This window comes from Phocoena phocoena, chromosome 19 (genome assembly GCF_963924675.1).
Source record: "Phocoena phocoena chromosome 19, mPhoPho1.1, whole genome shotgun sequence".
Classification (NCBI taxonomy): domain Eukaryota; kingdom Metazoa; phylum Chordata; class Mammalia; order Artiodactyla; family Phocoenidae; genus Phocoena; species Phocoena phocoena.
Window position 1 is genome coordinate 54,589,438 of NC_089237.1, and position 25,123 is coordinate 54,614,560.

At 40.5% G+C, this 25,123-nt stretch overlaps 1 protein-coding gene across 2 annotated transcripts in view; it reads left to right on the forward strand.

Annotated features, from left to right (window-relative positions):
• The window catches only part of MAP2K4 (mitogen-activated protein kinase kinase 4), a 105,225-nt gene extending 83,110 nt beyond the window's left edge, over positions 1-22,115 (forward strand). The window contains exons 7-12 of one of the 2 annotated variants that reach the window (XM_065896610.1): positions 133-184; positions 3,074-3,201; positions 11,369-11,446; positions 13,888-14,036; positions 18,178-18,223; positions 19,417-22,115. In XM_065896610.1, the coding sequence (XP_065752682.1) occupies positions 133-184; positions 3,074-3,201; positions 11,369-11,446; positions 13,888-14,036; positions 18,178-18,223; positions 19,417-19,530 (567 nt within the window). In that variant the 3' untranslated portion in view covers positions 19,531-22,115. The remainder of the gene's footprint in view (positions 1-132; positions 185-3,073; positions 3,202-11,368; positions 11,447-13,887; positions 14,037-18,177; positions 18,224-19,416) is intronic. The other variant, XM_065896611.1, reaches the window with a different exon arrangement.
• The last annotated feature ends 3,008 nt before the right edge of the window (positions 22,116-25,123 follow it).

Here is a 25,123-nt window from a genome sequence, read left to right on the forward strand (position 1 = left end):
GAATATTGAAATATTAAGCCCAAAAGAATGCAAAGAGCTACCCGAGCTGTTACTTTATGGTAAGCTATTGTGCTGTTTGATTAGAAGGAAATTGATTGTTTATCCCATCTGTCTCTGCTTTTTCCTCCCTAGACTGTGAAAGCACTAAACCACTTAAAAGAAAACTTGAAAATCATTCACAGAGGTGGGTATGAATTGTTTTTTTTTTAGACTGGAAATTAACATTTTTCCTTAATAGGAAAAAAAATTAAAAGTTACAGTGTATTGTATAACTTTTCCTAAAATACTTGTATTTTTAGCAAAACATACTATATGTACCCTAAAACTTTATTATTAATTTAGGATTTTTTTCCCTTTGGGATTCTATAAATTTCAGTCTAACTTATTAGAATGTTGGGGCTTAGTTGAAAAATAATTATTCATTTGCCTGATAGATAATTAATGTTTCTCTGTCTATACAAATAAGGCAGGAAGGTGAACCTGTGGACCGTCAAAGAAGGATCTGCAGGATAGCACCCTCGATCATTTTAAAGGCACGCTACTGTCCCTATCAAGTGTTTCTTCTTTACTTGGGAGGATATTTTTGTAAATTGAGAAAGATTCTTTAATTAGTATTTTACATTGAAATTCCTCTAAAGCATTTGTGTTTGTGAAAACAGTGATCTTGGCCTTATTTAGACACAGGTCCAAATTCAAACATTTGGTGCCTGTCTTTTGGGAGACAGTGGGATTCCTGAATTTAATTCAGCAAATAGTTTAAGTAGTTGCTCTGTCTTATTACTATGCCAGACTCGGGGTAGTGAGGCAGTGGCTTTGAAGAGGCACAGTTCTGTACCCTCAGTAAATCTGTAGTGGACAAACCCAAGGTGATACATGGCAGTGTGTGATTCAGCCTGACAACACAGGACAGAAAGGAAACAGTCGTATTCAGAGATGTGAAAAACCTTGAATTCTGAGGTTAAAGGGCTCTAAGGTTGTGATTAAAGAGATTAGTAATTAGGGCATTGATTTAAGTAATTTTTATTTGAGGTTGACCCTGAACGACTGCAATTGGTTAACCTTGAACATCAGAATATTTCATTTAATTTTGCCTGGCTTAATGCTTGTTAAAGATAATTTTGGCTAGCCTTCTTATTTTCTCTTTTGGCCTAAAATCATGTAGGATTAGGTCCCTAAACAAAATTATTTTGTTCCTCTTGTACTTCATCTTGTTCTTGTTTTGGATTTTTTCCCTCCCTTTTTTTGTCTGTATTAGGTAATTATGGGAGTATTACCTTAGGGCATCTGACAATTACCTTAGGGATTCTCACCAATCACAGTAAAGCACTAAGACGCTGCCCAAGGTTAAGTAAAAGGGAAAGGCTTCACAAATAACTTTGGTTTTCCTGTGACTAAGTAAAATGATGAATTTATAGCAGGCTTTTTTACCAGCTAGGATCAGGTAGCTTTTTTTTTTGCTGTAATTAGAGTGCTTTTGATTACAAGTAAGAGAAAATCCTGTTAACTGGCTTAAACTTCAAGGAAACTCATTATCTGTCGTAGTAAGTCCAAAGATAGGGTGGCTCCAACACGATGTGATTAAGGCTCAGGCTCCCTTCTCCTGGCTCTGCTCTCCTTAACATGTTGGCTCCATCCTCAGGGTAGTAACAACTAAAGCAGGTCCTGTGTCACACCTAGCATAACAGCCTCTTGAAGAAGAAGCTGTCTCTTCTTGTGTGGCTGTCTTAGCAGCAGGGAGCTCTTAATTACTTGTCTCTCACGTTTTCTCTTGTCTCCTTCATGCCCTTACCTAAACTAGTCCCTGGCAAGGAGCATGAGGCTACCCTGATAAGCTTAGACCAATCAGGACCCCGTGTTTGGAGGTGCGGATAGATGTACACAGAGGAGGATGGATCTCAGTAAAATGAAAGTTCCATTAGAAAGGATGATGGCATGCTTAGGAGTGTATGTTTGATAGGCAGTCAGCCGTGTCAGTGGTGGTAAGCATTCTTTTCTGGATTTTTTTGAAGGTCCCCTTCTGAGTTACAGACAGATATTTTTGTATCCTATATTTATTTCTGTCCTTTTTATTCATGGAACCTTGACAGGGACAATTAAATGCCTCAAAGGATTGAGATAGGGACAGAGAATTAGTGAGCAAGGGCAGGGAGAATTGTCCAGCTAGCTGATTTGCACACACTGGCAGTGAGTGAGTTGATGGTGAGTGAGGAGGAGGTGATAACCTAGGGGCCAATGTGACAAGACTGTGTAAAACCTGGAGAACCAAATGGAAAGGATTCAGCTTTCTCAGGTGTGCGGGAAAGCACACACACTCTGAGAATGGTAAAAATGAATCTAGTTTCTCCAGGATGACTCTTAAAGAAGGTTGGTTGGGAGAAACTCGATGAAGCCATCTAAGATGAGAAAAATCTCTCTCAAGGAGAAATAATTAAGTGGATACATTTACTGAGTACTAACAATGTTCAGTTTCTGTAATAGGTGTTTTCACTTCCACAATCCTATAAGTTAGGAATTATTACTTATATTTTGTAGATGAGGGAATTGTGGTTGCTAAGTGAAAGTTCAGGAACTTGCCCCAGGTCACATTGTGAATATCAGGCCCAGGTCTTGAACCTTTGCTTTTTTGATCCCGAAGCTTGTGGTCTTTTAGATGTACTGGATTGGATACTTTCCTAAGTTAGATAAAGCTCTCCTTTAACTAAATTGTGAGTTTATAATTTGTATACTTTGCATTTAGTTGTATAATCTTTGACACGTATTGTAAAGTAGCTTAGTATACTCTTACAGATTAAATTCATCCTACATGTTTTGACTGTTAAGTAATGAATTTGAAACAAGTAAATGAGTATGTCTCTTGATGAAAACAAAACTTTATAGAATGCCTAAATTTAATATGAGGAGTTTTTTGATAATGAGTTTTTAGCATTCAGAAACTTTTTTTCATCTTAGCTATCTGAATTTTAAGGACTTGATTACTTATGTTTTCTAAGGTTTTTCAGTATTTTTCCTTGAAATACTTTAGAATATAGCTCGTTTGATTACTTGAACGTTGAGTGACATCTGTGTCTTGCAGATATCAAACCTTCCAATATTCTTCTGGATAGAAGTGGAAATATTAAACTCTGCGACTTTGGCATCAGTGGACAGCTTGTGGACTCCATTGCCAAGACAAGAGATGCTGGATGCAGGCCATACATGGCAGTAAGTGCAAAGGCCAAACCTTCTTGCTTGACATTCATTGCACAGAGAGCCTGTGCCCTTTGGTGCTCTACTACCAAGGGATCTGCTTTGGTTGTGCAGTTTCACCATACTAGAATATTCTCCTCTTCCACGAAGACCAAACTCAGTTCTAGCTCTTCTGTGAAACTTGGCGAAATCATCCCAGTGAACTCCTGTTTCATTGTCTTACCGTGTTCCTCTTGCCTGGCACTGAGCATTTATGGTCTTTTCTGATTACTATTTTTTCATTATATTCTAGTTAGTTCTCAGAAGGCCTCTTTTGTACCTCTAGACCCCCATATGCTGTCTTGACTGTAGGAGGTACTACAGTCAAGTAGTAGACATATTGATTGTATGTTTACAATCACTGTTACAATTGATTGTATGTTTACAATTGTAGTAGACATATTGATAATGTAAGTGGTGCTGTTTCTGGTTAGAGAAGAATAGGAAGCCGAATTCCTCATAGAACTCAGTATGTCTCATAGCATGTTCAGAGGTAAGAGAAACTCACTGACACGTGCAAGGTAGAGGCATTAGTTATTTCTCAACCTGGAGTGTCATAATACCTGCTGATGCATAGGAAAGCTACTTATACTGATATGTTTATTTTGTAACCAGCCAAAATACTGATCTACCTCTTTTTTTAAAAAATTAATTTATTTTTGACTGCGTTGGGTCTTCGTTGCTGCTCATGGGCTTCCTCTAGTTGCGGCAAGCGGGGGCTGCTCTTCGTTGCGGTGTGCGGGCTTACCATTACAGTGGCTTCTCTTGTTGCGGAGCACGCGCTTTAGGTGCGCGGACTTCAGTAGTTGTGGCGCACGAGCTTAGTTGCTCCTCGGCATGTGGGATCTTCCCAGAACCAGGGCTTGAACCCGTGTCCACTGCGTTGGCAGGCAGATTCTTAACCACTGCGCCACCAGGGAAGTCCCTACCTCTTTTTTGAATAGGTTTCAGATGGCACTCAAGGTACCATTCTGCAGGTAATTTTTGCCTTAGCATTCCTCATATTTATTGATCTTTCTCATATGTATCTACCTACCTACCTACCTACCTATAATCATGTATATTTTGTTACTTTTCTCATGTTTATTTTTGTTGCTTTGCCTAGAACTGTATCAGTGTTGAATGACAGTATTGATGGTAGGATTCTTATGCTGCTTGACTTGAAAGCAAATGTCTTTTTCTGGTTTACTAAGTGTATGTGTATATATCTGTGTGTGAGAATGTGTGTGTGAGAGAGAGAATAAGAATGAATCAGAAATGGCTATTAAATTTTATTAAATGCCTTTTTGGCATCGTTCAGTGTATGATAAAATGTTTCTGTGCAGCTGTTGATATGACACATCATAGTAACATATATTTCCTGTGGTTGAACCGTTCTGGCATTCCAGAAATAATCCCTACATGGTTCATAGTTTATATGTTTAATATATTTTTACATGTGCTATATTAATATTTATGATTGCTACATAAAAATGTTTGAGATTGGTTTATAGTGTACATTGTAAAGGTTTTAGATGGGTTATGCAAGTTTTAAAAATCAAATTGGGAAAATTTTCATCTTATTTTATTCATACAGTAAAAAAGTATTGATCACCTAGTAATCAAAAACATAACTTTGGCCTCCTTGAGCTCAGAAAATTTTCCCCAGAGCTCAGAACAGTTGTGATAGTATAGTTTTCTGTTCTTTGAGGTTGAAATCCATCTTGGCCAGGAGTCTTTGGGGAAAGATACATAATTCTTTTTTTGTTCTAAGATTTTTTTTTTTATGTGGACCATTTTTAAAGTCTTTATTGAATTTGTTACAATATTGCTTCTGTTTTCTGTTCTGGGTGTTTGGCTGTGAGGCATGTGGGATCTTAGCTCCCTGACCAGGGATCGAACCCGCACCCCCACTGCATTGGAAGGTGAAGTCTTAACCACTGGACCGTCAGGGAAGTCCCCATAATTCTTTGAAAACTGTGAAATTTTACTGTTTCCTTAGCATCACACATATGCGTGGGTGGGTGTGCGTGTGCATGTGTATACATACACATGCTTTCCTTTTCTTAGTTGTTTTAAATGTTGGGTGTGAGAACTGTTTCCTGCAGTGTTTTAAGTACCAATTATGTGGTAGTTTTAAAATCTGTCCAGTCTCTTTAATACACCTCCCTTCAAAAGGCGGTGGCTAAGTACAGCCTTGAGTGTGGACTGGATTTAGGCACTCACTTCTCATGAGTAGCATGTGGCAGAAATGACAGCGCATCCCTCTGAGAGTAGGTCAGAGGGAGGCGTGTGGCTTCTTTCTTGTTTTCTTTCTTGGATTGCTCACTCTGGGGGAGGCCAGCTGCCATGTTGTGAAGACACTCAGGCAGCTTTACAGAGAGACTCACGTGGTGAGGAACAGAGGCTTCCTGCGGTACTGTGTGAGTGAGCTTGGTGACGAGACCTCCTGCCCCAGTGAGGCCGACAGCCCTGGCTGACATCTCAGTTGAAGTCTCATGAGAGACCCTGAGTCATAACCACCAACAAAAATGCTCCCTGAAGCCTGACTCACAGAAACCTGAAATAATAAATGTCTGTTGGTGTCAGCTGTTAAGTTTTGTGGTGCTTTGTTACACAAATAGCTAACCGGTACAAAGTGATTCATGTTAATCTTTTTACTTATTACTTGCTTTCAAAGCATTTTAGTCCGTACGTTTCTGCCTTTTGGGACATACTAAAATTCTTCTTTTAGCATGATAAATGGTCAATTAAAAAATGAAATATTGGAAAGGGTCTGTTCTGTATTATAATTATATTCAGCACTTTTTTCTTAACTGTTTATTTATTTTTAAATTTTTTTGGTGGGGGGCTGTGTTGGGTCTTAGTTGCTGCGCACCGGCTTTCTCTAGCTGCGATGAGCAGCGGGGGCTACTCTTCGTTGTGGTACGTGGGCCTCTCATCGCTGTGGCTTCTCTTGTTGCAGAGCACGGGTTCCAGGCATGTGGGCTTCGGTAGTTGCAGCACATGGGCTCGGTAGTTGTGGCTTGTGGGCTCTAGAGCGTGGGCTCAGTAGTTGTGATGCACCGGCTTAGCTGCTCTGCGGCGTGTAGGTTCTTCCTGGACCAGGGCTCGAACCCATGTCCCCCGCATAGGCAGGCGGATTCTCAACCACTGCACCACCAGGGAGGTCCCTGTTCAGCACTTTTTTGCCATTTTAATCTAAAAAAATAGAGGAGTTCAAAATTTGAAAACATAGAGATTGTCAATTTCTCCTTATTCCTTGGTTTTTATTTTGTATACTTTAATACAAAGTAACTTGAGTTGTGTATTTATTATAAATTATATGTTTTGGATATAAAATTGTTTTATCTACTACTTTTTTGCTGTTTTTGTTAATATTATACAACCTATTCTCTAAGTTGATATTTTCCTCTTGTAGTTAATTTTAAAAAGCTTTTTGTTTTTCAGATCCATACTTCTGACTTAGATTTAGGATACAGGGTCTTTAATTAGTTTCATGGATCTTAAATCTCCACTCCTCAAAGAATACTTTTCAAAATATTAAAAATATTACATGTACAAATAAAGAACGAACATGTGTCAAAAATATATTTAACTCATTAATGAGAAAACTGGACAGACAGGTTAGTGAAACTGGCTCATAGAACATTTGCATAATTCTGTATTTATAGTCACTAAAGAAGGAATATTGCAACAAGATGGCTAATCAAAATATAAATTTGCTAATTATCTCCAGGTCAATAAAATAATAACTTTTGGGGTTGTTGGACAGAAATCATTTGCATCCCTACCTGACAGAAATCTGCAGGTTATTGTGTAACTTAAGTGTCTGGGCCCTAATGAAACAAGTACACTTACACAGTCCTCGGGCAGCCTTGCTGGTGCTCCACTGTGACACTGAAAGGAAACGGAATCCTTTTTTGGATTTATTTCCCGGTGTTGGATAAGTTTTTCTAACACACAAATGATAGACATTATAGCTGTTTGTGACATAAACATACAGCAGTTTTAGAATGACATTAGCGCTGTAACCACGAATAATAGGTGCCCATTTTAAGCATACAATTTGAATTTTGACAAATGTATTTAGTCATATAATCACCACATCAGTCAAGATATAAAATATGTCTCATATTTTATAGGATCATGGGTCCTGTTTTCTGTCACTGTCGGTTAGGTTTGCTTTTCCTCAAGTTCTTTAGAAATGCCATCCTACAGTCTGTGCTTGTTCGTGTGTGCTTTCTTTTGAAGATGTATCGATGCTGTCCGTGTGTATTTGTCGTTCAGTCTTTTTATTGCAGAGAAGTTGTTATTGTATCAGTAGACCACGATTTATTTATCCATTCCGCTGTATCTTGTCATTGCTGAGTTTTTTAGTACCTGTTATGTGTATTAGTCATTCAGTCTTTTTATTGCAGAGAAGTTGTGCATTGTATCAGTAGACCACAATTTATTTGTCCATTCCACTGTGCGTATCTTGACGTTGCTGAGTCTTTTAGTACCTGTTATGTTTCTCCATTGATTTAGATCTTCTTGCTGTCTCTCAGTGATGTTTTATAGTTTTCAGTGTGGATCTCTTGCGTACCTTTTGAATTTATTCCTGAGAAATTCATGTTTTTTGATGCTAATATTGTAAACGGGATTTTTAACTTTTTCCCAATATTTTGCTATTATTATAGAGAAATAGAGCTGGTTTGCACATTTTGACATTGTGTCCTATGATCTTGCTGGTTTCACCATTAATTTTAGTAGGGATTTTCTAACTAAACAGTAGTAGAAATCCAAATGTTTGTGAGTAAAAGCCGTGCTTTTCCCCCCTTACCTTTTTGTACTGGCTGGGAACTCCAATATAATGCTGAATAGAAGCAGTGTCTTGTTTCCAGTATTAATTAGGAAGGACGTGTTCTGTATTCCACCACTAAATATGATGTTAGCTGTAGGCTATTTTACATACATTTTATGAAATAAGAGGTTTCCTTCTCAGTATGCTAACAGTTGTTGAATTTTATCAGATTCTAATCCTACATCTGTTGAGATGATCGTATGACTTTTAAAATCATTCTATAAATATGGTACATTACATTGATTTTCAAGTATTAAGCCCATATTATCTTCCTGTGATATACCCCACTTGATTATGATATATTACCACTTCATATGTTGCTAGATTAGATTTGCTCATATTTTAACAATTTTTGTGTCTGCATTTATGAGGGATATTAATTGTCTTGTAATGTTTTGGTCAGGTTTTCATAAATGGCTATGCTGGCTTCATAAAATGGGTTGAGAGGAATACCCTCCTTTTCTGTGTTTTGAGAATAATTTGAGTAAGACTGGTGTTATTTCTCCCTTGCATGTTTGAAAGAGTTCACCAGTAAACTTACCTGGGTCTGGACTTTGTGGAAAGGTCTTTAATAACAGATTCATTTAAAAATTAAAAAAGTTTTGCGGTTATTCAGATTTCTGCATTATTTTTGTAGGTTTTCATTTTCAAAGAATGTCTATTTCATCTGTTTCTGTAAGATCAATAGTAATATCCCCTCTTTCATTCTGACTTTAATAATTTGAGTCTTCCCTCTCTTTCTCTTGATCAGTGTAACTAGAAGTTTGCCAATTTTGCTAATCTTTCCAAAGAATCAACTTCTGCTTTTGACATTTTGTATTGATTTTTGTTTGCTTGTTTTCACTTACTTTTGCTTTACATTTTTTTTTTTTTTTTTGCGGTATGTGGGCCTCTCACTGTTGTGGCCTCTCCCGCTGCGGAGCACAGGCTCCGGACGCGCAGGCTCAGCGGCCATGGCTCACGGGCCCAGCCGCTCCGCAGCATGTGGGATCCTCCTGGACCGGGGCACGAACCCGCGTCCCCTGCATCAGCAGGCGGACTCTCAACCACTGCGCCACCAGGGAAGCCCTGCTTTACGTTTTATTACTCCCTTCCTTCTCCTTGCTTTGAGTCTAGTTTGCTCTTTTTCTGTTTCCTTAAAGCTGTCAAGTTAGGCTGTTGATTTGCAATCTGTCTTCTCTTCTAATATATGCAATTACTGCCGTAAGTCTCCCTCTGAGTAGTACTTTCACTGCCTCCCACAAACTTCGGGTAATTTCATTTTGGTGATTTCACTTTCATTGAACTTGAACATGAGTACTGTGAAATTATTTCAGTAAATAATTTCATTGATTACTTCATTTTGTAACTTCATTTTATTAATATTTAGTTCAGAATATTTTTAAACTTTTTCTTGAGACTTCTTCTGTGATCCGTGTGTTATTTAGAAGTGTGTTCTGTTTTTAATTTTTTCTTGGAGTATGGTTGCTTTACAATGTTGTGTTAGCCTGCACTGCACAGCAAAATGAATCAGCCATACACGTACAGAGATCCCCTCCCTTTTGGACTTCCCTCCCATGTAGGTCGCCACAGTGCATTAGGTAGAGTTCCCTGTGCTATATAGTGTGTTCCCATCAGGTGTCTATTTTATACATAGCATCAGTAATGTATATGTGTCGATCCCATTCTCCCAATTCCTCCCCACCCCACCCCTTTCCCCCTTGGTATCCATACATTTGTGATCCATGTGTTATTTAGAAGTGTGTTGTTTAATCTCCAAATATTTGGGGATTTTTTAGATATCTTTCTATTATTGATTTCTAATATAATTATTTTGTGGTCTAAGAACATGCCTTGCATGATTTCACTTTTTAAACATAAAGTGCGTTTTATGGCCCAGATCATGGTTTATATTAGTGAATGTTCCATGTGAGCTGGAGAAGAATGTGTATTCTGCTGTGTATTTTCTCTCTTGGTTGACTATCTGGGATTTTTATGTAATATGTATCTTATCAGGTAAATAAGTATATTTATATCTAAAAGTAAAAGTGAAGAGCTTCCAATGAATATTTATGCAACACAGTACTCATATTCAAAACAAAATGCATAGGTCTCCAAAGTAATTGTTGCTGACAGGCAGAGAACATAACACAGTGACCATTATGCTTCTCTGGACGTTTCTTTCAACAGCAGTTACTGTCAGCCTTAGCTAAGGATCCATTGTCAGCTCTGTGCTACTGATACCCTCTCTCTCTTTTCTTTTCCATTCCTGGCACGCTATGTAAATAATGGTCCCTTATTTCAAGGAAATGTAAAAATGCTCCCTTCATAGAAATTACTAAAAATGATTTTTGCTGTTTTTATGATAGGATAATATATTATGATACTGGCAATGCCTTAATTTGGTTAACAATTAGACTAATTGACAAATATCTTTAAAGATATAGATGTAAATCTATATCTTTTTTAAAAATTTTATTTATTTATTTTTGGCTGCCTTGGGTCTTCGTTGCTGCGTGCAGGCGTTCTCTAGTTGTGGCGAGCGGGGCTACTCCTCGTTGCAGTGCGCGGGCTTCTCACTGCGATGGCTTCTCTTGTTGTGGAGCACGGGCTCTAGACGCATGGGCTTCAGTAGTTGTGGCACGTGGGCTCAGTAGTTGTGGCTCGTAAGCTCTAGAGCACAGGCTCACTAGTTGTGGCGCATGGGCTTAGTTGCTCCATGGCATGTGGGATCTTCCCAGACCAGGGCTTGAACCCATTTGCCTTGCATTGGCAGATGGATTCTTAATTACTGCACCACCAGGGAAGTTCTGTAAATCTATATCTTTAAAGGTATAGATATTTAGCTTTATGATAAAGAGTGAGTGGAGCAATTATAATAAAGTTAGCTCATACTTGCTTTTGTGTCTCAAATATACTGTGGTATGTCCTTATTCACTGAAGCAAAAAGTGATAAGATTCTAAAACTTAGTCTTTTTTTTTTCCTTCTTTTTACCATTACTTGCTACTAATCTGGCCCTGTAATTCTTTATGTTTTTCCTTTTTCCTCCCCTTTTCTCCCTCTGTCTGTTCTCAGCTTCAGTTTTGTAAACTCTTGTGCGTCCTTAGGGGGAAAAATTAGGCTTGTATTCCCTTTATGGAGGAAGCCGTTGAGTTGGGTCTTTCCTTGCTGTTCGTTTTCAGTATAATATTGGCTGCCTATTACTCCCAGTCTGGCCCTAGACATGGATTCCTCTAGGAGTGTGCTGGTGTTCTGGCTGCCTACCCAGCTCCTGCTTCCATTACTTGCTCCTGGAGGGTGTGTGTAATGAATGACTGTGATTTCTCTTTGTGTTTTAGCCTGAAAGAATAGACCCAAGTGCGTCACGACAAGGATATGACGTCCGCTCTGATGTCTGGAGTTTGGGGATCACATTGGTATGTTCGTGTTCACTCAACCTTGTCGTTGTCGTGTTATAAGACATTGAGAGATAAAAGAAAATTTAACCATAACCAGTCTTTCACCACTCATAAGAACATATCCGGTCTCTTCTAGTCTTTGATTTTGTATACCTATTTCTCCCTGCCCCCCCAAGTGTAGAAAAACAAGTTTTTATCTTAAAACTCAAGCTAGAGTTGATTATTTCCCTTGTGCTTTTGTGAAGTGCCTAGGGCTCTTTAATGTAGTGGCCCTGGATCTCTTGGCCACGGATACTAGGAGTCAGAACTGCGCTCAGAGCAGGAACAGGGAGGCCAGCTCACCTGCGGTCGGTGCAGCAGTGCAGCTGCGTCCCCATCTCAAGCAGGAGTCATATGTCCAGTAATACTGTGGACAGTGTGTGTATTAGGTGCACATACTTATATGTATGAAGGTAGTTATATACTACTTGGAATCTTCTATTCACCGAATAGAAAAGTCACACATGCTGAAAGTAATTCCATTGTTGAAGGACAAGAACCACCGCGGTGACAATTCTCAATGAAAGTTATTCCATTGTTGAAGGACAAGAACCACCGCGGTGACAATTCTCAATGAAAGTTCTACCTTAGAACAACACTGAGTGAGAATAGTAAGAAGACTACTTAGTTTGTAACTAACAAGCACGATGAAATAAACTATCTCACCTGTGGACTGTATTGAAATTTTGGTTCTATTTTAAAAACAGATTTATTTGCTGATTTCCTTATTACCAACATTTGTTTTGAAGTTTTAGATTTATTTTCTTGTGCTTGCTGTTTTACCAGGGCTGAATGGCATTTTTCTGATCTCAGAGCAGCTTCTTCCACATTGGATGTGAATTTTCCATCAGTATAGGTGGGGCTGTGTCCTGTTTGGTAGGCAACCCAAAACGTTTCCTCCCATCTTAGTAAGACCCCAGAGCCCCGAGACACCAGGTTCAGAGCAGTGAACTTTTCCTGTAGCTTGTTAAATAATCTCCATTTGTTTATTGGCATTATATGGTACTAAGATCCTCTTCCTGAGGATCACACACCCTTGTGAGTGTCCTTGGTGAGTCACTGTGCCACACCTAATGAATTCTCCGTCTAGAGACATGAAGGCTGACAGCTCAGCTCTGCACAAGACTCCATCTGGTTTCCCTTGTGAGCAGACATGGGAGACACCTCGTGGAGTCTTTTCTCAGCGTGAAGCCACTAACCAAAGGGGATTCCTTCCCAGTTAGTCAGGAGAGAACACAGAACTTGGGAATCTTAGGTCTGGTGACTGGAGCAAGACTTATAGCTACCAACTGAGACAACTGTTTGCATGTAAGAGGTAGTCACGACTCAGAAATACCTATCTATGTCCAAGCCAGTTATGCTTAAAAAGCAAGTTTTTACTTTATTGTAAAAACAAAATTTTGTTCTGTGAAAGGTTTTAACATAGGAATTTTTTAAGCAATTTCCTTTAGTACCTCTGGCTAAACTTTGTTTAAAAGCAAGGCGTTCAGTACTTATAATTGCTTTTTAATTTTTCATAGAGACATTATTTTCATATAATATTTTTTAAATTATGAGATGTGTGAAATTAACTCCTAAGATCCTAAGTCTTTCACCTTATGATGTTGTATCCTACTGTTTCCTTCTCTTATCAAAACCTGTTCTCAGGAATGAATCTAATGAAGCAATTCCCATTGCTGTGAGTAATCAAGGACGTTTACTTCTTCCCAAGTGTTTGTATTTTTATCAAAAAGAAACCTCAGCCAAAGGAGTGGATTTGCGCGTGTGTGTGCGTGCCCACCTGCCTGCTTTCCCTGTACAGGCGCAGGTGCAAGTGGAGACGGTGCTGAGCTGCAGGAGGCCTCTTCTGGGGAAGAAGGCCCTCCCATACCAGCTTCCTGTCGGAGGACGGCTTTATGATTGCTTGCTCGCCTTCCTTTCATTGTGCAAACTGGTACTTTAATATTTGACTAAACTGACAAAGTCAAATCTCAGTGGAAGAAGCTCCAAAACCATCTTCCCAGATAGTGCTCTGTCTGTCATGTGCCATCTCTGATAAGTTTGGGGTCGCCTGTCAGTGCACGTAAAACGGGGTTCATTTAGGCCATGCTGCAGACTTAAACCTAGTTCTTGGAAAAAGCACAGTTTCTAGGTTTCCATTGTCCTCAGAACAGAGTGGGAGAAAGATGAGAATACAGTTCACAAACATGTTTGACCTGTGGCAGATATGGACATACTATCTTGATTTCTAAATATCCCTTCCACTTAGCCATAATTCTGAGGATTGCACCTCAACCTGATCTTGATTTGAGTCGAGACTTTTTCAAGAGTTTTGCTTGGAGTTCAGATTTACAATGTGGCCTTTCCAGTGAGGAGTAATAAGTACTGGATTAATAAGTAATGCCCAGTGTATTTTGCTTTTTCCTCTGTGTTCTCTTTAGTACGAATTGGCCACAGGCCGATTTCCTTATCCAAAGTGGAATAGTGTGTTTGATCAACTAACACAAGTTGTGAAAGGAGACCCACCACAGTTGAGTAATTCTGAGGAAAGGGAATTTTCCCCAAGTTTCATCAACTTTGTCAACTTGTGGTGAGTATTTGATTTATGAATGCTCAGAGATATACGGTGAGAGGACAGTGAGGTGATTACTTAATCTTAGCAACACTGGTACTTTATACTGGGGAAGGGGAGCCTGCTTCATATCGCTCTGTCTTCTCAGCTGGGACTCTGGATCACTGTGGCTACATGGAAGGCTCCAGCTAGCCTGGAGAGGCATCACTCTCTTATTCTGCTACTCAGGTACTGATGAAAAACAGATGTGGGTGGTGGAGAAGCTGCTGCCTCCAGATTTCTAGTACCTTGTACAAGAAATACAGCCTAGGTGAGATTGATCATCTTATTCTGATGTGGTTCTAACAATGAAATTGTACGAGAATCACTTGGAAGCTTTTACTAAGTTAAGATCCTGCCAAACTTTCAGGGGTGGCTCTCTGCTCTGACCTGACACGTAACCCAGCTGGGTGTATGTAGTAGTGTCAGGCCCAAAGCTCAGTTGGTAGAACCATATACTGCCTCACAGAGACCTTATTCCAAGGAACCTTATTCCAATAAGTTTCCTTATTCTAGGAACCCCACACCTGATATTGTTCACTCCCCTTTTTACAGGTGTGTATGTGTTTGTAGCATGTAAGAATAAATATACACTGATATGGCAACAGGACAGTCGTGCCTTGTTATCTAAATTTTAAATAAAACCTGTTTTGTTATCATTTGGATATTTTTGATAATTATTCTGTTTATCCAACATGATTTAAAAGTAAGATATATTTATGAGCAAAAAGCCAGAGCATTTTGTATATTTTCGTTCTTGAAAATGCTTTTCTTTTTCTTAATTTTTTCTTTCCAGGAATGCTGTTTCTCTCTACTCTTTTAGGTCCTATAAGACTAAGACTTAATGTTTCACGGTCTAGCATTGCCCTCTTTTTGAATATGTAGAAAACATTTGTTTGGCTCCAGTTTTCAAGTCCCTTTCATCTTCTCTAACCAAATTCTACTTTTGTGTTGGTTTTCAGAGGGGAGAAGAATACCTCAAGATTTTTAGATAGAAGAGGGCCATAAGGATGACGCAAATTGGCTGCTTTTTCCTTTTAAAAAACCATCTACTTTTACCAATTTGCACACATATATACAGTATATAATTGCAAAATGTGATCATTTTATATATTCTACTTTAATGAAATATTTGGTTAAAAGAATCTGTGTGAGTCATAGAGCATAATGTCTAAAATAATCACCTGGGAACACTGCACCAGGATTGCTTTCTTCTTAATTCCTGATCTCTGTTGGTTTTGTTATATATATATATATATATATATATATATATATATATTTATATTTATATTTACTTTTTATTTCTGTGTCCCGTGGTGCAAGTTCTCTCCCATAAATAATGGTTATAGACTTGAATCTCACGTTGTTTTCCCTGAGTAGGTACGTAGTTCCATCTCATTCCAGATCATTAAGGTCTGTGGTTGAAGTATTATCTGTTTTTGTGATATGCTCGTATCAGCTCTCCACATTTGTCCATTCTCCCTTCTTCTATCCCTGAGCATTTTCTAGTATCTAACCTGGATCATTCGGATTCCTATTTGGTTTCCTCATAATCCAATATCACCTTGTTCCAAGCCATTTTCCTTCTTTTTGTCACAGCTGTATTTTTTTATGATGCATGTCTATCCAATCATTACTTCTTGTTGAAAACTTGTTTAGAACGTGCGTTCTTAGTGGAGTGCTGTCACCCCCAAGGGACAAAAATTTGTTCTGGAGAGCCAGAAAATCTTGCATAGTATAATGGTTTGTAGCAGATATGCAGTATTTAACTTTCATGGGAAGGGAGGGTAATAATGAAAAAATGATGAAGAAGCATGAAGTCTAATGCTAAGAAAAGCAACAAATGAAAACCTACTATATAGCTCAAGGAACTCTACCCAGCGCTCTGTGGTGACCTAAATGGGAAGGAAATCCAAAAAAGAGGGGATAAATATATACATATAGCTGGTTTACTTTGCTGTACAGTAGAAACTAACACAACATTATAAAGCAACTATACTCCAATAAAAATTAATTTAAAATAAAAAGAAAGAAAAGCAACAGACTAGAACATAAAGCTGCTTTTAATGGAGATGAGATTATGGAATAGTCTAAAATACACTTAAAATAAGTATATTTAAGATGCCCAAGGAAGTAAAGGTGTAAGTTTCATTAAAACTGAGGAAGAAGTAAACAGAAATGAAACATTTAGCTATGAAAACTAATTAATTAGAAGGCTTGGGAATGAAAAAACATAGCTATTGATACAAAGATACAACAGATGTGATGTACTCTGGACTGAAAACACTTGAAGACAGAGTTGGGGAACTGGAAGATGGACTTGAAGGGTTTCCCCAGCATGATGTAGACTAATATGTATGAAAGAAAATAGTTAAAAATCAGTGAGAAGAGAATGAGTAATTCTAAGATGTATATAATGGAAATGAAAAACAGCTCTGAAAGTGAAGAAGCAATATTTAAGGAGATAATAGTGGAAAAGATTTGAGAGTTGATCTAGGATAGGTGCTCGGATTTCAGTTAAAGTCTCTGTATCATGTAGGATAAATAAAGGTAAATTTATATGAAAATTCACTGAAGCAAAATTGCAGAACAATGATAAAGTAAGAGTTGGCAGGAAGAGAACTTAGAGTACCTGCAAGAATGAATGAATCAGACTGACAGCAGACTCGTCATCAGCAACACTAGTTGCCAGAAAACAGTGGAGTCATAGCTCCAGAGTGCCGAGGAAAAATAATTGTCAACCTCATCCTAAAGTTTTATACATGGGCACTCAATTATCATTCAAAATAAGGAGGAAGTATAGACTTTTTTTTTTTCCAGGAAGGGAAAGCCTAAGAGTTTACCATTCATAGATGGTTTTGAAAAGATATATTTGACCAAGAAGAAAAGTAAGCCCAGCAAAAGGGTGTTGCAGGTTGGTTCCCTGGAAAGCAGGCTTTGGGGACAGTAAAAAGTGTACAGGAAGTTGGTTAAGTAGTAGGTAGTGATCTTTGGATCAACAGACAGCAAAGGGAGGGAAAGCAGGGCTAGGCAGCAAGGGGAGTTGGGCTGCAATGCAGCCTCAGCCAAAGCCTCCATCAGCCCTGTAGGAAGCTGTGAAGCTGGGCTGGCCCTCCAAGGTTGACTCGTATGGGAGGAGGGTCTTGGACTTTTATGCCCCTTTGTGGATCAGTCATTAGATACAGGCTGGTGCCAGAAGGCCAAGGTGGCTGTCTTCAACTGATGCCATCCCTTAGAAGCCACAGCCGAGGGCTGCCTGCTGGCAGCCCTCCCGGCAGCGGAAGGGTAAGTCCTTCATTCCTAAAGAAGGCATCCGTGTAGCACGGTGAGGCGTCCACTACAGAAGGTGCAGCTGTGAAGAACAGCACTGAGTTTAGATATAGGGGACCTGTATTGCCCAGATTCATGTCTGGTACTAAAAATGTGAATGTAATTGAGGTTGGAGGAGAGTGGTGATTAAGGTACGGTCCAAGATAGATCAGGAAAATGCAAACAAAATGAAAGCACTTCTGGTGCATTAATTAGACAGGGTAGAATTCAAGGGGGAAATGTCAGGAGGGCAGAGGTGTTTAATATATCAATATAGTCCTTATGAAGTTGTACTACTGTAAACTTTTGGAACAAAGAACACAGAACTAAGATACAGAGTGCCAAAATGTTTTAGTTCTAAGGATAAGTTTATAAAATTCATATGTAGCTTATCTCCCAGACTCGCTGGATTACAAGTTTCTCTTAGGGTAGTGGCCGTATGTATTTAGAAACACACAGGCACACAGACATATACACTTACAATCTTATATTTACACATGCATCCATACGTTTAACTACATAGTATTCTAACATGTAGCTATGCCATGATTTATCCAATTTTCACCAGTTAACTTGTTTCTAATTTTTCACTAATGCTCCTACATTGAATATCTTAAGGGTAAATCCTTAGATTGTAGATTGCCTAATTTTTTGTGTGTTTTTTATGTTTGGCAGGTTGTCTGCTTTGTGACTTTGTATCTGAAGGGAAAAAAAAACGACTTATTTGATTGTAATACTTTGTTCGTGAAAATAAAAGTACTTGGGTAACTGTGTGTCCATTTTAACGATGTTAATTTTTGTGTTATTTTAGCCTTACCAAGGATGAATCCAAAAGGCCAAAGTATAAAGAACTTCTGGTGAGTCTGAGACTTGGGGAGTTGGAGCTGTCTCCTCACTCCTGAGCCCTCCAGCATGCTGTCCACTAAGCAGCAGCCGGCCTCTCTGTCCTAGACTGATTGACCTTAATGAGTGTTGTTAAAGAATGTTTTAAAGCAAAGAGATTTGGGAAGAGAAAACGTGTAGGTCTAGTTTTCCTACTAATTTACTAGCTAGATTCTCATGGAAAATTTTGGCCTTCCCATGTTATAAAAACTACCCGAAGGAGCTTGAACATTCACTTTGAGGAGCCGTTTCCACTGCGTGGTCTGTGTGTGTAACACGGCCATAGGAGTTTACTGTGCTCGTCCTGCCTTTATTAAAAGCTCTCACACAAGGTGACATCGTATGGCCAATTCTCATTTCTTTGAAAGTTCTCACCCTTCCATGGAACTTGGACTTTTTAAGCAGTCTACCGGATCCGGCCTTGGTCTTGGCAGTGAAGAAAGTCCTGTGACCTAATAATGTGGGAATATTTTAGGAAAAGACCCACTTGTCACACTAGCTTCTGGTTCTCCAAGGATGTTAGGTAGAACTCCAGTCAACCCCAGCACTGACTAAACGTATTTGGTTAGTGTACTTAGCAAAGCTATGAAAGAAAAATATCGCTGGGGGTGGAGGACGAAAAAGTGAGTTTGCAAGGCAGGTACAGAGCCATAGGCTTTGGAGAGCACAGCGCACAAGCTCAGGGGAGAAGTTTCCATTGTGCCTCTTTTGGAGTGGGGGTCAGAAGGGTCAAAACTGAAACCTTTTTGTTAGGTCCTTCTGCTACATGTGGGGAGATATGGGAGGTTGGAGTTTATGCCTGTGTCCCTCGAGGAATAGCGACCGTGATTCATGCAGTTCTTCTTGGCTCTCAGATGGCGGCGGAGGCTCCAGCTATGCTTTGTGCTGAGGAATGTGCCGTCCTGGTACACAGATAAGCTTGCAGACCTCACAGCCAGGGCGGTTCCTCCAGAGCCTGACACCGTGCATCGTATCTCAGCGGCTCACACCCATTAACACGTCTGCGTGGAGTGCAGACTGTGCTTGCCTTGCTACAGTCATTTACAGCTCGACCTGGCTGGAGCCTGCAGTTCTGTGCTGTGTCGAAACTGGGAAAAGTTCCGTGTGAGCTCTGATGCGAATATTGATCATTTTTCTTTTCTTTTTCTGTTTTTCAATATTCTTGCAGAAACATCCCTTTATTTTGATGTATGAAGAGCGCGCTGTCGAGGTTGCATGCTATGTTTGTAAAATCCTGGATCAAATGCCAGCTACTCCCAGCTCTCCCATGTATGTCGACTGACATCGCTGCTACGTCAGACTCTAGGCAAAAGGGCTGAGAGGAAGCAAGACGTAAAGAATCTTCATCCCGTACCACAGTGTTTTTATTGCTCGCCCAGACACCATGTGCAATAAGATTGGTGTTCATTTCCATCATGTCTGTATACTCTCGTCACCTAGAACGTGCATCCCTGTAATACCTGAGCGATCACGCAGTGTTAGTGCCGGTCAGAGAGACCTCATCCTGCTCTTTCGTGATGGACGTATTCATGAAATGTGGAAGTTAGTATGATCAATTTGTTGACCGTGATTAGATCACATCTTAAATTCATTTCTAGACTCGAAACCTGGAGACGCAGCTACTGGAATGGTGTTTTGTCAGACTTCCAAATACTGGAAGGATGCGGTGATGGATGCGCTGTGTCTGAACACAGACTCGGGCTGGAGTGGGAAGAGCGGGCACAGCCAACGAGACGCATTGCCTTCTGGAGCTGGGAGACGGAGGAGGGATTTACTGTCTTCACCAAGTGCAATAGACTTACTGATGTGACATTCTGTTGCTTTACAGCCACCGTCGATGTCTGGGGATGGATGTACTTAGCCAACTTCCTTCCCTGTTTGAGATATCATGTTAAATCAGAGGGAATTTATCTTTACCAAAAACCACGTTGCGTTCAGAGAGGTGAACATTAAAAGATTGAGACAGGACAGAACGTGTTCTTTTCTCCTTCCCCAGCCCTCTGCTCTTCACTGGGGAGACTCAGGAGTCTGCCATTTGTCAGAGAAGGTGCTGATCCTAAGAATTTCATTCTCAGAATTCGGTGTGCTGCCAACTGGATGTTCCACCTGCCACAGACCACCTGGACTGGAAGAAGAAAAAAGTACGGAGGGCAAAGTTTACAGCTGTTTTTAATCCTAGAATCTTACAGAACAACTTGTAGCAGCTGTATATTTCCCCTTGGTCCCAAGCCTGATACTTCAGCCATCATAACTCACTAACAGGGAGAAGTAGCTGGTAGCAATGTGCCTTGATTGATTAGATAAAGATTTCTTCTAGGCAGCAAAAGACCAAATCTCAGTTGTTCGACATCACTGGCCCAGGTCTTCAGCTTCTGCATCTCTTTACCCACCTGTGTGTGGTCTATGGCCACTATGTGACTTTTGCTTAATCCAATATTTCGCCTTTTTCTCCTGTATCAGAAACATTTATAATTACCAAGGATGTTCCTTACCAAGGATTTTTAGCCCCCAGTCTCTCACATGCTCTACTGTTTAAAAGGCTGAGAAGCGTGGGGCCCAGCTGATGTGGTAGATAATGAAGGAGCATCTTTTCTAGAGAAAACCGCTTGACCAGAGGAGGATGGGAAACGGCAGTCTCTTAGGTGAGATCATCACCTGCGAGAATCTCTAGCAGGTCACCACCATTTCTTGGAATTGGGAGTCTACAAAAACACAAAAACCAAAAAATCCCCGAAGAACCCCAGAATAGTTCTAAGAGGCCATTTAAATCTGCCATCTTCTGCTGTCCTTCCTCCCTTACCCATGGGCCGGGTCTCCGTGGTTTCACTCTGGCCTCCCTGGCCCCGAGCGTTTGTGTGACAGTCGGTCAGGCAGCACTGTGAGTGGCTCACGCACACTGGAGTAGAAAGCTGCCATGGTCTGAGACGCAGATGGGGCTGCGACAGAACCAAACAGTGGTAGGTGTTGCTGTGTCTCCTCCCAGGTGACGGTCACAAACACTTCTCAACAATAAAGGGAGAATGGTGCTGTTTACAGTTACATCCCTGTAAATTTCAGAATTCACCCGTGGTTTATCGCTTTGGTCCACTTGCCTGGTTTTCCTGTTTTCTCCCCCATGGCACCTGAAGCCCAGGCTTCCCAGTGCTCTACAGGAGGCCCTGCAGTGTCTGCCTCTGACCACACCAAGCCATCACCCTCCACCGTTCCCGGGGACTCCAGAGGAATCTGCATCTCTGCTGTCAGCCTCCTGTGTGGCTGAGCATAGGGTCACTTTGCCATATACCAATGGAGAGAGAAGCAATTCTGACTGTCCAGGAGCTACTCTGACCGTTCTGTTGTGTGGATGACCACATAAAAAGGCAATTTTAGTGTATTAATCATAGATTATTATAAACTATAAACTTAAGGGCAAGGAGTTTATTACAATGTATCTTTATTAAAACAAAAGGGTGTATAGTGTTCACAAACTGTGAAAATAGTATAAGAACTGTACATTGTGAGCTCTGGTTATTTTTCTCTTGTACCATAGAAAAATGTATAAAAATTATCAAAAAGCTAATGTGCAGGGATATTGCCTTATTTGTCTGTAAAAATGGAGCTCAGTAACATAACTGCTTCTTGGAGCTTGGAATATTTTATCCTGTATTCTTGTTTGAATTCTTCCTCTATTTAAGATATATACATGGAATCGAAGTGTTTATGTAATAGTTCTATCCTTTTGCCTGCAGGTCAGTTGTAATAAATCTAGGATGTGATGATGACTTTGTAATTTGATTTTCTGAAGTCAGACCCTGAGAGGGTCAGTTCCATTGGAATTATCCAGTTCCAAGTCAATTCCATTAAATTATCTGTGCATTTCACATGGGGGAAAATTCTCTTCTGGAAGTGTGTACGGCTTCTTTCTTTTTCTCGCCCCGTCTTCTGGCTGCCGTTTCTCTGCTTATTCTTCTTGGAAAAAAGCTTTGCTTTCTGTTTGAGCAGGCGTGATGATGGGGTCAGTTCAGATTTGTTTCTTTGTTGGTTGCCCTGGCCTGACCCAGCATTTCTTACTGCTGAAGGAGGAGGGTGCCGTGTCATGGTGGAGAGACAGCCTGTAAGAACGCGGCCTGCCTCGGCCCGACATCTGGCTGCCAGCCCTGCTTTCTGCTTCCAGTCCTGTGGCTGCTGGGTAGACATCAGATGTCAGCTCATACATTCATTCACGGCTACTCGAGAGAGGAGGGGTAGTGGGGAGATTGGTGGGTCAAAGCCCTGCAGAGGTCAGACCTGGGAGGTTTATGGATGGAGGACAGTGGAAATTAGCAAAAAGCCATAGAGGCCTGGGAACTACCACAGAGAAGAATCTGGAGCTCCAGCCCCAGGACTGACCTGTTGTGCTCCCACCTGTCGCTCGTTGACGACATCCTGACTCATTGAACATAGACTAACTAATCCAGCACCTTACCCTTTTCCTGTACCTGCTGCTAACCTGATCTCGGAGGCAGCAACACCATTACAGAAGCAGGTGTGGTAGGTATCGAGCATTGTCCAAGGAAGGGTGTGGCCAGAGGCATCCTGACCCCTCTGGCTGAGCCTTATCTGCTGGGGAGCGGAGACCCCGTGGAGTTTCCAGATCCCAGCTGAGCACCAGCTGTGCGCAAGACAGAGTGTCGTAGGTGGACCGTGTACTCAGTGCTTCGTGGACATTACCTATGTTTGCTAACCTCGGCTTATCCTGACTGTAGCCTTCTGAAGCAGGTGGTAGAGGCCCGTTTTAGAGATTAGAAAAAAACAAGGCTCAGAGAAGTGAAGTTCTGGCTCTGATAACAGAGTAGGGAGGAGAGCTGAGATTCACATCCAACACTCACCATAAGAAATTACATTAATTAAAACACGGCCATCAAGAACGGCTTGAGCTGAGCGCTGGGAAATTGAACTATGGGGATAACTCCACTCACAAGCCTTACCGAGGCCTGCTTTGCTGTCTTAAAGTCCTAGTGGCCCCTGTGAAGGCAGCTTTGTAGAAGGTAGTTACTTAGAACTAACCAGAGAACTCTAGGTCCTAATTCTTAAGCGCAACATCTGAGAATTCAGTGTAGAAGGCTTGAGGTCCCCATCAACATGATGACGTAATGTGGCAGTCACTGAAGCAGGAAAAGGACTTGAGGTGGCTCTTTTAGTATTAAAATGCCCTTTCACTTCTCGATTCCATCCATCTGTCTTAGCTGCAGGAGGATAGATTGGGGATGCATGAAGTCTTGAAAGTGCCCAGATGCTGGCTGCCCGTCTTAGAGGTGCAGAGCTGCTTTGTGTCCCCAGCTCTTAGGCAGAGGTGTATGCTCCAGTCACATCCACAGCATCTGTGCTTGTTACTTGAAATGCAAGGGGTAAAGAACCTAAACACCGTTGGTCTTGACCTTGTTGGCTCCCTTAAATACCTTGTTAACTGGTTTGAGGGAAGATCCATTCAGCAATGGGTGGCTTCCTTCTGAGGGTCCACTGTAAGACAGGCGTCGTGGAAAGTTGGTATTAGACCATGTAGTGTAAAGAATGTCTACAGTCTGTGAAACATCACCTTCCATTATCTTCTGGGGATTTACTACAGACTAAAGTGATGTATTGTCTGGTCTTCTCCATCTTTCAGGTAGATGAATATCCAGGAATTGTCATCTCCAACCTTGAAATCATCATATGGGTTAATAACTCAATATACGCAATAGCAGATTTTTTCTGATGATATGCTAAAGTGTATTTATATTTCTTAAATGTAAAACGTGATTCTGCTGTTTAAAATTGTCAGTCCATGTATAGCATAGCGTAAAGTCAAAACTGAGTCATCATAATGTATAATGAGTCAAATTTCTATCTGCGTGTGAAATCTCTCTCTACATACACATTTTGCTGGAGAACTGTGAAATAGGACTTCTAGTTTTTCATAGCACTTACTGATTTAATATGAAGACAACTCTTTGAGGTCGAAAGGGTATTGTTTCCTCAGTCTTACAGGGTACCAGTCTTAAATAGTTAGGTAAGTCGCTTAAGGTCATAATCATATAGGGAACTGTACATTATGCCAAGCAAGGAAGGACTTTATCTCATAAGTGCTGGAGAACCAGATGAGATTTTAAGCAAGCAAGTGGTTTGATGTGTTTTGTACTTTGGAAAAATCATTTCAGTGACTACGCTGGAATGGAAGTGGGGAGATCTAAGACCAATTAAGAAACTTGGTATATTCTAGGCAGAAGTTGGGGGAGGTGAAGTAGTTGAATGGACAGGAGAGGATTTAAGCGACAGCTTGGGGTGGAATTAGCTGTCTGGCTCCTGATGAGGGGAAGAAAGGGGTGGGGTGGGAGCCTGGAAGAAAGTTGTTTTCCGGCTTGAGTGATTAAGGTTTCTGTACAGGATCTGTGTGCCATTCACAACCTTTCATTGTTTGCCGAACCTGCTCTGCTCTGCTCTGCCCTGCTCTGTTATGCCTTCTTGGTGCCTAAGCTTGTCCCTTCCATCTGTAATTCTTTTCTTCACTTGTCTTTTGAAAGCACCTGCTTTATTCTTTAAGAGCTGGGTTAAATGTCACACCCTCTGGGAAGCCTTTCCCAATTCTGTCCTCTGAGCTCTAATCACTTTAAAAAAAAAAGAAAACCATATCTCTGTGCAGCATTTAATCATGCTTCGTTAGTTGTCTCTTTCCTTACTCGTTTGTGAGTTATTTGAGGTCAGTCTTAGCCATCTATACCCAATGGTATAGTCAGTGTGGCCGTCCCACAGTGATGGTGCTTTTCAGTTAAAAAGAACATGTAAGCCTGATTTTTTCACACCTGAAGATAGCATTTCGTCCTGTTGAACCTAGATGATTTTTTCCTAGAACAGTGCGAAGTGAATTGGATTTACATGTC